Genomic DNA, 13,883 nt, shown 5'->3' on the forward strand with positions numbered 1-13,883 from the left:
CAGATATCTCCTACTTACCTTCCTCTTGTGGAATGACCCGCTGTCCCCATACACTAGTATCACAGATAACTCCTACTTACCTTCCTCTTGCGGAATGGCCCGCTGTCCTCATACACTAGTATCATAGATATCTCCTACTTACCTTCCTCTTGTGGAATGACCCGCTGTCCCCATACACTAGTATCACAGATAACTCCTACTTACCTTCCTCTTGCGGAATGGCCCGCTGTCCTCATACACTAGTATCACAGATATCTCCTACTTGCCTTCCTTTTGCGGAATGGCCCGCTGTCCCCATACACTAGTATCATAGATATCTCCTACTTACCTTCCTCTTGTGGAATGACCCGCTGTCCCCATACACTAGTATCACAGATAACTCCTACTTACCTTCCTCTTGCGGAATGGCCCGCTGTCCTCATACACTAGTATCACAGATATCTCCTACTTGCCTTCCTTTTGCGGAATGGCCCGCTGTCCCCATACACTAGTATCATAGATATCTCCTACTTACCTTCCTCTTGTGGAATGACCCGCTGTCCCCATACACTAGTATCACAGATAACTCCTACTTACCTTCCTCTTGCGGAATGGCCCGCTATCCCCATACACTAGTATCACAGATAACTCCTACTTACCTTCCTCTTGCAAAATGGCCCGCTGTCCCCATACACTAGTATCATAGATATCTCCTACTTACCTTCCTCTTGTGGAATGACCCGCTGTCCCCATACACTAGTATCACAGATAGCTCCTACTTACCTTCCTCTTGCGGAATGGCCCGCTGTCCCCATACACTAGTATCACAGATATCTCCTACTTACCTTCCTCTTGCGGAATGGCCCGCTGTCCCCATACACTAGTATCACAGATATCTCCTACTTGCCTTCCTCTTGCGGAATGGCCCGCTATCCCCATACACTAGTATCACAGCTATCTCCTACTTGCCTTCCTTTTGCGGAATGGCCCGCTGTCCCCATACACTAGTATAGGGACAGAATTCATCAAGCTCCGAAAATATAATATTATTGGAGCTTGCCTGAGGGAGCGTTCGATGGCGTTTGCTCCCGCTTTCTGTGAGCAACCCGTTCCTTCCATATGGGAAGAAGGTCCGGGATGCGAATAGTGATCCTTTCCATTAATGCATATAAAATAGTGATTTCTACAGTGTTGTTTAAAATATCCCAGGTTAGCTTTGCCTTTCTTGCCCTTAACAAAAGGGGAGACTTGCTGAATCACACAGTCGCCTGGATCTCAGTCTATTACATTTCCCCGTCTGTTGTCCCTAGCAGTATTCGCTGACTTTTCATCTAAACAGTAGCAAATCTGAAGTCTTTGTTTCAGTGGCTAAAGGGTCTATTTACTAAGCCTTGGAAGGAGATAAAGTGAACGGAGATAAGGTGCCAGCCAACCAGCTCATAATTGTCATTTTTCAAACACAGCCTGTGACATGGCAGTTAGGAGCTGATTGGCTGGAACCTTATCTAAGTTCACTTTATCTCCAGTCAAGGCTTAGTAAATAGACCCCTTAGTGATTTGTCAATACTGTGTGATTATGCTGAATATTGAAAGCTCCATATTCATGAAGTAGTTGTAAGCTTTCAAAATTGAGTATTATCAAAGTGATACCAAATTAATGACACACCTAATGAGTATGGAAACACTGCTGACATGGGCAAGAACCATAAATGCTGCTTGTGAGTTCAGGGACATATTCACCATTATGTTAAATGTCAGTGTTATCCTTCACTAGCCAGTTTAATGAGAAATGGAAAATCCATTGACCAATCTTTTACATTTTAAGTCAATGAACCTAATGATTTCAACAGGATCAATATTGCACCTTTGGATAAAACATCTAAATAATTGGGGCTTTTTTTTTTTTTAATGAATGGGGCATTTTTTTGTATTTATTTTTATGTTTTTCACCTCACTGGTTTTCTTCTAATGTTGGCTGTCTCAATAATTTTTAATTTTTTTTTGTGATTTCAGTGCTTTGTGATGTCTGGATATTCTCTTTATTATCAGGTTTAGAAAATCACTGATCTATTGGTTGATTTTCCTTTAGCAGATTAATTTTTGGCAGATTCAGTGATTTGAAAATTGACCTTTAAATCTGTAAAAAAAAATAATAATAGCAATTTTACCCCTGAAAATCACCCTTTTTGTCTCATTTTGTTTTGTTTCTTGTGTAGGATGTTCCTACTAAGTTGGTAGCTAAAGCAGTCCCACTGCCGATGACAGTCCGTGGACATTGGTTTTTGAGCCCAAGGACCGAGTACACCGTGGCTGTTCAGACTGCATCGAAGCAGGTGGATGGAGATTATGTTGTGTCTGAGTGGAGCGAGATCATTGAATTCTGCACCGCAGGTAAGAATTGTGCTGCCCATCTTTTAAAAACTGGCTGAAGCTTTTATGTAGATGCACTTGTACATTAAATTGAGAAATTTGTATAAGTACTATCCAAAACTGGGGGCTTCGGCTCATCGTTTTTGCTAACTGCTGTTTTCCACCCAGAAATCTGCTGCGTTTTGAAATTCTTCCCTTTGTGATATGCTGGTTTCCTAGTACATGACTGTGATCCAGCTGTCAAAACGGCTGCATGCAGCACATTAGCAGCTGTAGCTTAGTCCCATGTGAAGGGAAACAGAGCCCCATATGTATTATAATATTTTCTGTATTCAAGACTCTTTCTTTTTTAGGTTATTTGCTGTGCAGTTATAGATCTTTTTAATTGTGCAGTCAGTTAGAATAGTAGGCTCGTACCTAAGGAGGACCTTGGAAAAAAATGTTTTGTTATTCTTGCTGTATGTTGTTTCTCTATTTAAAAAGAAGATAATACATTCAATACACACAAAATCATTCAGCTCAGATTTCATTTCTATTACATATCTTGTGCAGCAATAAGGTGCTTTTAGTTTCTATTATAGTACAGTAAGTACTAGGAAATCTTTTTATGGAAACATTTGTGGGAAAAAATTATCAAAACTTCTAAAGAGAAGTGGTCAATCGGATAACAGCTATCAATTAATAGAATGTGCTAGATAAATGATAGCTAGAAGCTGATTGGCTGCTATGGACAACACCTCCACCACGTGTTGTGTACACTGGCACTTCGCTAAATCAAAAGCTCTGTGCCCGCTGGAGAAATGGACAAAAAACAGTTGCTGGACCGCGGCACTAAGAAAGGTTTAATTAAACATATCACATGACTGACCCAACGTTTCAGGGCCTACTCTCCCCCTTTTCAAAATGAATACAAATAAATACATGATGCTTACCTTATAAAGGGAGAAGTCCGCCAAGTGCGAAGGATAGACACCGCCCGGGACTTGGCGAAGCGGCCGAGGTCCTGCTGAGATGATGTCACTGAGCCGGCGCCTCCTGGTTGTCAAGGTAACCAGTGACGCCGGTAGCAGGATGTGGCTGGCACATATACAAAGAAGAGCGGTGCCTAGTAATGAAATGAAAGGAGGCTCATATTGTACTACAGAGCAGAGGAAACTGTAAGGAATAAAGTAAGAGAAAGGGAAAAGAGAAAATGGTAGAACTAAAAACAAAACAATATGCACTGATATCAGACTGTTATTTGCATTCACCTTGACAAAGGGGCGAGCGGGCCCAGAAACATTGGGTCACTAATGTGATATGTTTTATTAAATCTTTCTAAGTCTCCAAGTGCCGCGGTCCAGTAGCTACTCTTTATATATATTTAAATTACAAGGAGCTAATGTGTGTTTGTCAGTCTAGCAGCTGCACAGTAAAAGCTGGAGGGAGGCCCCATCCCTTACAGCTCTCACTGGCTGCCCAATGGATATAGTCTTTCTTCTCTCTCAGCAAACTGAACCTGCCCCTCTTCTGGAGGAGAAGGCCCAGACCCAGACAGTAGCATTATTTAGGTTGGCAGTCCAGCAGTTTTATTCATGACTCTGACCCTGCTGGAGTGTTTGCTTAATTAACGAATGAGCCACACTTGTGGAAGCTGTCAGTACACTTGATGTTCCTCATGCTGCGCATACACTATACAACCTGGTAATATATGGGAGCAAATGACAATCGACCATTTCCTCACAAACACTGGAAAACTGTTTATTTGAACTAACATTTTTGTCTATAATTTTTCATACATTACCAGGTTTTCATTCCAACCAGCCAGATTGGACATATATCTGACAGATAATTGTATAGTGTATGCCCAGCATTACTTATCCTCTATCTTTACATGTATATACAGTATAGACCATTATTTAATAATGTAATTATTATCCGGACATGGTAACAATAGACATTTGGTTATTAAAGTGTTTTTATCTTTATAGACTACTCAAAGGTGCACCTAACGCAGCTGATGGAGAAAGCGGAGGCAATTGCAGGACGTATGCTGAAATTTTCAGTTTTTTACCGTAACCAACACAAAGAATATTTCGACTATACGCAGTAAGAAACAGCTTTTTGTCAAGTATATAAACAGGGTTGGGTACAGGATGCCAGCAATCAGAATCCAGACGACGACATCCCGACAGGGTTAGGTTACCGACACTTGTCGGTCAATATCCTAACTCTCTCCCTCCCCCTAACTCTAATCATCCCTCCCTCCCTGGTGCCTAAAACTAACCATCCCCCTCCCCGCACCCTAAACCTAACCCTCCCCCTAACCCCAGTACTTACCGTTGGCGGTCAGTATGCAGGTGACGGGATTCCAGCTTCTATATTCTAAGCGCCAGCTTCCCGACTGTTGGAATATTAACCGGATCCCTATACACACATATATATATGTATTGTAATGTAGTGACATGCCCCTAAACTGCATGTGACAGTTCACTAGGGCAGCTCATTGTTTTATACAACTGTTCTAGAATTGTATTCTATCATTAATATTATTTTTTAAGCATCCTGATATGAAATTTTGTGTGTATAGTGCCACAAGCCCTTCATATGTAACAATTCTGCTTTGCAATGAATAGAGTTGTGGACAACACAAATGAATGGACATTTAAGAATATACATTATTATATACTATCGCAGTGTCGGGACTGGCACCTATGTCATCACTTTGCTGCCGGGTTCAGGCCTGGCAGAGTTACTGCACATGCGTGTGCATGTGGACATGGCGTTAGCTACCAGGGGGGCCGCGCTCCAGAAAGCGCAGCTTGGTACATTTCATATTTTCATCCCAGGGATACTTTGGGAGGGTTGCGGGCATCTTCCAAAAACAGCTGTTTTCAGCTAAATTCCCTCTAAAAAGTGTTAAGATTATACATCGTAGTGATATCTTTTATTATAAATGTCGTCGTCGTCATGGTATCCACCATACTACAAAAATACCTGCTGTGGGATGATGACCATTGCACGGATAGTGCATAAGGTTAAATGTAAGTGGAGAAACATGAGTTCTGAGGACTCGATTCATACCCGGTCGCTAGATGCATACGCTTGTTCCCAGCGTATGCAAATTCGGCTAAGTGACGGCAAGGCAGGCAATCGCATGGCAAGCCATAAGCACGCCCACTATGTCTTAGAGTGCGTTCGCTTTGTGTATGCAGACACCCACCAGCCTGTCTTAAGACTCCCACTAGTGCATGTCATTTCCAGGAAGTTTATGCAACCATCGGTACATCGGGTACCATCAGAAGCGAACGCACCTCCACTCCCCCGTATCTAGTGGCCAGCCCCTGTCACCACCTACAAACTGCTTCTCCTGTCACTCACTCTGGCGGGCTGTCTATGATCGGCGAGCGAACGCTTCCTGATCTTTCGCTGTGGTTTGTGTGCGCACAATGCGAACCATCGGCAGCTACGAGCAAACACTTCTTAGTGTCTCAAAGGACAGAAGTTATAGTTGTGATGTTTGTAGAGAAGCTTGTTTGTCCCCAACAGTCTGATGTGAATGGAATGTGAATCCAGTAGGGATAGTGTGATGATTGTGTATACAATGTGTAAAAGGAAGGGCTCCCAACTTGGTAACTACCTCAGAGAAAACAAACCTGGAAATCGTGGATAAGGACGTACTCCGTGCAGATGTCAGGTGTATAGGAGGTAGATGACGCAACTCTCATTCCCAGTGCTGTATTGTGCTTGTGGGGAGGGGGAATATATGCTATTGCCCATAGCTCTGTCTTATAACATGTGGCAGATATCAACCAGTTACCCAGAAGATACTGGGCCTAGTTCAGAGATTTAATGCGAACTCAATGGTTTACGTACATCACAGATATCTGCTGATCTGCACATGAGAATTATCTGTACTGCGCAGGTGCAGATCTCTGTGTGCGACAACAGTCGCAGTGCCCCCTAAGTCGCAGTATGATTGACATGCTCCCTAAGCCGTTTAGGGGTGGGGAAGGGGCGGAAAACTAGCAACATCCCAGAAAACATTGTATGTCGGCCTCGTTTCCTGGGTGTGCCGAGGCCAGTGCTTGCGGCCTTGAACGCAGCTTCCCTGGCCTCGGCAGTGTGAAATCACCAAAAGTGTCCATCTCTGAATCAAGCCCACTACTCTTACAAAACAAAATCTTGTGTGTGTATATGTATATATATATATATATATATGTGTGTGTGTGTGTGTGTGTGTGTGTGTGTATATATATATATATATATATATGTGTATATATATGTATGTATATATATTATATGGCTAATGCTGCTCCTCACCGCTATGGGGGGAATTCAGGTGTATTCAAGAGAGTGCCAGACAAAGCACTTCAATTGTTGCTCCGTTCGGGCGAGCACACAGCCGCCGAGCGGTGACATTTCTATTCCCAGCCCCCCGAGCTGGCGAGCAGAAATCTGAAAAGTGACCCGTTTCAGCGCTCAAGACAGCGAGCTGCTAACTAGTAATACATATACTGCAACCATGGAACACGATATAACAAAACAAGGTACATACTTACCTACCTTTTTCCCCTGCATCTCTGGGAGTTACAGGAGCACTGGCTCTGGGCCTGATTCAGACCCGCTCACAAGCGGGTCGATGTTGGCCAAGTGCGCATGCGCACGAGGGAGCCGGCTCCGTCGTGCGCATGCGCGAGACCTGCATAGCGATGGGCAAGCCGTCGCTATGGGTCTCGGTACAAAGGGGGCGTGCTGTCAATGTTGAGTGACAGCACTCCCCCGTTGGTGGGCGTGCCGGGGGCGTTGCTGCCCAGATGGAGGCGTTCCCATGGGAATGCCTACCGTCTGGAGCCGGCCCCACTGACATCACAAGGGTCTCGTCGCAAGCCCGATGGTCGCGATGGTCTTGACCATCGCGACCATCTTTTTGGCTGCTCGCTATAGCTGTGGGTGGTTACCCACAGCTATGTGAGCGGCCAGTAGGCCGCTCTAAAAAAAGAGAGGGAGGGCACTGATTCAGAGCGAGCGCTCTGAAAGAGCGTCCGGCTCTGAATCAGGCCCTCTGATTCAGAGATGGACACTATTCGCAGTTGAGCAATTATCTGTGCATGCATCTGAGTTGCGCTGCGCATGCGCAAAGGTACATTACTGTTGTTGCTCACAGCGAGTATTTATTCGCAGTGTGATTGGCAATCAGGGCGTATTTGGGGGTGGTAACGGGGAGTGTTAGCTAATAATGCATGCGTGTAGCGTCCGTGTAGGAGCTCTGGCATCCCAGTTCCTGCGGCCATTCTGCACGACCATAGAGTTACTCAGGACTGCTAACATCAAATGATCTGTGATCGATGCTGCGTCTTAGTACACAGTGACTTGGATTTGCAAAGAAGCCGGTGGGAGTCTCAATACATATCCTGGCAGCTGCATAGCAGCTGCGTACACAAGTGTCCTATGCCGTTTGCAGTTGTGTTTGGAATCGCTTGAGAAGAGGTTTGCGGTCACTGAGCATATCAGGATGGAGACTGGGAGGTGACCTAAGGTGATCGCAAAAAGGGGCCGTTTTATGGGCATGTTATGGGAGTGTCACTTGTTGATGGTGCGACCGATGTAGCGTTGATATTGTTGTGTTTACAAACTCCATAGCAAATGCACAGACCACACAGCCTGAAAGTGGGAGTCTCACTGCTCATTCACTCTATCGCACGAGAGAGAAAGACACTTATTTATCAACGTGTTTTATCATTCCAGCCAATTAGCTCCCAACTGTCCTTTTTTAACTAGATGACATTTGGAAGCTGATTGGCTGGAGCACCATTGTCATAGGCAACGAAATTTATCGCTCATTGTGAATTATAAAACTCGTTGGTAAATGAGGCCCTGAGTGTGGGAGGGAATTGCATCATTTTCCCCCTTACTCATAGAGGTTGAGGCTATGATGCATTTCACTGAGAATGAGCATGGCCACTATCCTGCTCATTTCATTAGAAGTGGGCTTAATGCAGGAAGGTGAACTACTCTCCCCAGAGTCTGTGGGACTCACCACAAATGTACAGATGTGTCCACATACATCTATCCTTTGTGCGCTACAAGTCACGTTACACATAACTGTAGCGCCGAGCATCTTTTTGTGCGACTCTTTACATCAGATGTGTCTTATTTGCACAGTGATGTGAATAGGACGCTTAAGTAGATTCTGCTGATTAAAATTATATGCAGCATGCCTATATTTTGTGCGTGACTGCGGGTGTATCTCCATGTGACATGCCTATATTATGTGTGTGACTGCGGGTGTATCTCCATGTGACATGCCTATATTATGTGCGTGACTGCGGGTGTATCTCCATGTGACATGCCTATATTATGTGTGTGACTGCGGGTGTATCTGCATGTGACATGCCTATATTATGTGCGTGACTGTGGGTGTATCTGCATGTGACATGCCTATATTATGTGCGTGACTGCGGGTGTATCTGCATGTGACATGTCTATAGTATGTGCGTGACTGCGGGTGTATCTGCATGTGACATGCCTATATTATGTGCGTGACTGCGGGTGTATCTCCATGTGACATGCCTATATTATGTGTGTGACTGCGGGTGTATCTGCATGTGACATGTCTATAGTATGTGCGTGACTGCGGGTGTATCTCCATGTGACATGCCTATATTATGTGTGTGACTGCGGGTGTATCTGCATGTGACATGTCTATAGTATGTGCGTGACTGCGGGTGTATCTGCATGTGACATGCCTATATTATGTGTGTGACTGCGGGTGTATCTCCATGTGACATGCCTATATTATGTGTGTGACTGCGGGTGTATCTGCATGTGACATGTCTATAGTATGTGCGTGACTGCGGGTGTATCTGCATGTGACATACCTATATTATGTGCGTGACTGCGGGTGTATCTCCATGTGACATGCCTATATTATGTGTGTGACTGCGGGTGTATCTGCATGTGACATGTCTATAGTATGTGCGTGACTGCGGGTGTATCTCCATGTGACATGCCTATATTATGTGTGTGACTGCGGGTGTATCTGCATGTGACATGTCTATAGTATGTGCGTGACTGCGGGTGTATCTGCATGTGACATGCCTATATTATGTGTGTGACTGCGGGTGTATCTCCATGTGACATGTCTATAGTATGTGCGTGACTGCGGGTGTATCTGCATGTGACATGCCTATATTATGTGTGTGACTGCGGGTGTATCTCCATGTGACATGCCTATATTATGTGTGTGACTGCGGGTGTATCTCCATGTGACATGTCTATAGTATGTGTGTGACTGCGGGTGTATCTGCATGTGACATGCCTATAGTATGTGGGCGACTGCTAATCAGCAGAAGCTGCTTGTGCGTCCAATTGGCATCGCTGTGCGAGTAAGACACATCTGACGGTAACGAGTCGCATGAAAAGAGTCACGCCACGGCATGGCACGATTAGAAGGACTGTTTAATGTGCAAGGAGGCTAGATGTATGTGGACACAGCTGCATGGGTCTCTGAACAGGCATGTATGGCACGGTACATGTCACAGAGATTTGTACGTAGAATTTAGACAAAACACAGTCACCCCATAGTCTGCCGCTGAGAGTTGCCCTCCAGTAAATTGGAGCCAAAACTTGATTTTATTACAGGTAAACAGGATTTTTTAAAATATTGATTTATTTTATCTATACTGATTAAGAACAATTTAATCCCAAAAAAGTAAAATTTAAAAATAGTGTGTTCATTATTTCTATCTACCCTGTATCATTGTTTAAAAAAGAAATACATTCAGCAACAAGAATTTTATTCAGGATAAATACATCCTATTGTTGATGTGTCAGGTATATTAATTAGATTGTGGGGTGTAAATATTGTAAAAATGACTATCAAATATTGCTTGTTATCATTTACATGGTTACTTTTTGTTTTTGTTTCATATATCTATTTATTCATGTTGATCATATAACCCAGTAAAATGAAATAGTTTGTCTCAGAACCTGACAGTGATATAAATATAGTGCAGAGAGATCTCATCTGTGACTGGGGGTTAGATGCTGCCTCTTGTTATATGGATAATGGAATTATTGGATTTCTGTGACTCATTGAACACACCAGTGCACTTAATGAGAATCCCCTTTGCTGTGCCTTTATCAGTACGGTGCATAGCAACTCTCTGCAGCAGCTGCAATGTTCTGCAGTACACCCATAACTGAAAAACAAACACCTTACAAAAATTCTATAATATCTGATGTTATTATTCTAGCAATGTTGGGTTTTGAATATGTATAGCAGTTATCAGAACTCTCAATTCAATTACAGGCGATGTGCTGCCAAGCATTGCTGTGTTGTTCGGCTACACATATATCAGCAAGTTACGGTACCTCCGACATCTCAGTTTTTTCCACTCACCCTATAGAGGTGCAGAGATAAAACTTGCAATGTAGATGTATATTATGTCCCGGTCGGGAGACTCCCAAAAATGCATTTCACGAGCAAAGTGGGTGAGCGCTGTATTGTATATGTCACAAGACTGTGGTCTCTCTATTGTATTTTTGACACAAGGCAACTTGCTTTAAATTGCTCACTTGCTGTGAAAGAATGTAGACTATATTCAGAGCGATCCACCAGATGATGCGTGGCCTGTGTTGTGTATAGCAGTGGGCTTTGGTGGTCAGTGTTCTGGTATAATTTGAGTATTCCCTCTGGTACAATGTGTACTGTCATTGCTGTCATTGCTGCGTAGTGTGGTGCACTATATGGAAATGATGCTGGTATGGTAAATGGAACTTGCACAGAGTTGGGTGAATTTTCTAACTTCTTCATGGGAACTATGGGCCTGATTCAGGGATGGAAGCAAATGCCATCGCAGCTGCGCTATCTCACAGATCGCAGATCACGCACAAAACCAAAACATTGAATGCAGATCAGGCGGCCATCAGCCTGCTTAGTAAGTCTAACCTGTGGCAGACATAGCTGGTCTCCAGACACGAAAGAGGGCTGCCAGCAAGAATGCAGTGACTGATTTACGGACACCCAGAAGACCGTGTTTAAACTAGGGGTGTGCACCGGGCACTTTTTGTGTTTTGGATCTGGATTGGTTTTGCCAAAACCACCCTTCCATGTTTTGGGTTCTGGGTTTTGTGTTTTGGATCTGTATTTTTTTGAAAAAAAGCATAAAAACAGCTAAAATCACAGAATTTGTAGGTTTTTCTGCTCCTATGCTATTATTAACCTCAATAACCTTAATTTCCACTAATTTCCAGTCTATTCTGAACACCTCACACCTCACAATAGTGTTTTTATGTCCAAAATGTTGCACCGAGGTAGCTGGGTGACTATGCTAAGAGATACGAGTGGGCGGCACAAACACGTGGCCCATCTAGGAGTGACACTGCAGTGGCAGACAGGATGGCAGTTTGAAAAACTAGGCCCCAAACAGTACATAATGCAAAGAAAAAAAAGAAGTGCAAGATGGAATTGTCCTTGGGCCCTCCCACCCACCCTTATGTTGTATAAACAGGACATGCACACTTTAACAAACCAATCATTTCAGCGCCAGGGTCTGCCACACAACTGTGGCTGAAATGATTGGTTCGTTTGGGCCCCCACAAAACAAGCTGGCAATTAATCTGTCCCTGCACAAACTGGCTCTACGGAGGCAAGATGTCGTCCTCATCCTCCTCATCCACCGATTCCTCACCCTCTTCAGTGTTGTGTACATCCTCATCCTCACAGAGTATTCATTCGTCCCCGATGGAATCCACAGGTCCCTCTGTACGTTCTGGAGGCTGGTCTCCCTGGAAGAGTTGACAATTCATTTTTATGAACATCATCTTCTCCACATTTTGTGGAAGCAACCTCCTACGCCTTTCGCTGACAAGGTTCCCGGCTGCACTAAACACTCTTTTGGAGTACACACTGGAGGGGGGGCAACTCAGGTAAAATAGAGCCAGTTTGTACAGGGGCCTCCAAATTGCCTCTTTTTCCTACCAGTACAGGTATGGACTGTCTGACATGCCTACTTGGATGCTGTCACCGATGTAATCCTCCACCATTCTGTCAATGATGATAGTATCATATGCAGTGACAGTAGACATGTCAGAAATTGTTGCCAGGTCCTTCAGTCCGGACCAGATGTCCAAACTTGGTCCTGCCTGCCCTGCATCACCGCCAGCGGGTTGCTTAGGATACCTAAGTTTTTGCCTGGCAGCCCCAGTTGCAGGAGAAAATGAAGAAGGAGCTGTTGACGTGTCACGTTCCGCTTCAACTGACAGTGTTTTCACCAGCAGGTCTTTGCACCTCTGCAGGCTTGTGTTGGCCGGAAAGAGACACCACATAGGCTTTAACCTAGGATCGAGCATGGTGGCCAAAATGTAGTGGTCTGATTTCAACAGATTGACCACCCTGGAATCCTAGCAAAGCGAATGAAGGGCTTCATCCACAAGTCCCACATGCCGAGCGGAATCGCTCCGTCTTAGCTCCTCTTTCAATTTCTCCAGCTGCTTCTGCAAAATCCTGATGAGGGGAATGACCTGACTCAAGCTGGCAGTGTCTGAACTGACTTCACGTGTGGCAAGTTCGAAGGGCTGGAGAACCTTGCACAACACAGAAATCATTCTCCACTGTGCTTGAGTCAGGTGCATACCCCCTCCTTTGCCTATGTCATAGGTGGATGTATAGGCTTGTATGGCCTTTTGCTGCTCCTCCATCCTCTGAAGCATATAGAGGGTTGAGTTCCACTGCGTTACAACCTCTTGCTTCAGGTGATGGCGGGGCAGGTTCAAGAGTGTTTGCTGGTGCTCCAGTCTTCGGCACGCAGTCGCTGAATGGCGAAAGTGGCCAGAAATTTTTCGGGCCACCCAAAGCGTCTCCTGCATGCCCATGTCGCTTTTCAGAAAATTCTGGACCACCAAGTTTATTGTGTGAGCAAAACATGGGACGTGCTGGAATTTGCCCAGATGTAATGCCCGCACAATATTGGTGGCGTTGTCAGATATCACAAATCCCCAGGAGAGTCTAAGTGGAGTAAGCCACTGGGCGATGATTTCCCTCAGTTTCTCTAAGAGGTTGTCGGCGGCGTGCCTCTTACTGAAACCGGTGATACAAAGTGTAGCCTGCCTTGGAACGAGCTGGCGTTTCTGAGATGCTGCTACTGGTGACGCTGTTGTTGCTGCGTAAAGTGATACATCTACCCAGTGGGCTGTCACAGTCATATAGTCCTTAGTCTGCCCTGTTCCACTTGTCCACATGTCCGTGGTTAAGTAGACATTGGGTACAATGGCATTTTTCAGGACACTGAGGACACTTTTTCTGACGTTTCTGTAGTCTTGGTATCGCCTGCCTAGTGAAGTGGAATCTAGACGGGATTTGGAACCGCGGACACACTACCTCCATCAATTGTCTAAATCCCACTGCACTAATGGCGGATACCGGATGCACGTCTAACACCAACATAGCAGTCAATGCCTCAGTTATACGTTTTGCTTCAGGATGACTGCTGTCGTTCTTCATCCTCCTCACTAAGGACTGTTGGAGGGTCAATTGTTTAGTAAAAGTAGTG

The 13,883-nt window shown here is 44.7% G+C and overlaps 1 protein-coding gene across 1 annotated transcript in view; it reads left to right on the forward strand.

Annotated features, from left to right (window-relative positions):
- Positions 1 to 13,883, forward strand: part of PHYHIPL (phytanoyl-CoA 2-hydroxylase interacting protein like) — a 174,116-nt gene that overhangs the window by 155,637 nt on the left and 4,596 nt on the right. The window contains exons 3-4 of the mRNA XM_088450456.1: positions 2,196 to 2,370; positions 4,320 to 4,437. Of these exons, the coding sequence (XP_088306582.1) occupies positions 2,196 to 2,370; positions 4,320 to 4,437 (293 nt within the window). The remainder of the gene's footprint in view (positions 1 to 2,195; positions 2,371 to 4,319; positions 4,438 to 13,883) is intronic.

Source organism: Taudactylus pleione, unplaced genomic scaffold, assembly GCF_031769625.1.
Source record: "Taudactylus pleione unplaced genomic scaffold, aTauple2 ptg000518l, whole genome shotgun sequence".
Classification (NCBI taxonomy): domain Eukaryota; kingdom Metazoa; phylum Chordata; class Amphibia; order Anura; family Myobatrachidae; genus Taudactylus; species Taudactylus pleione.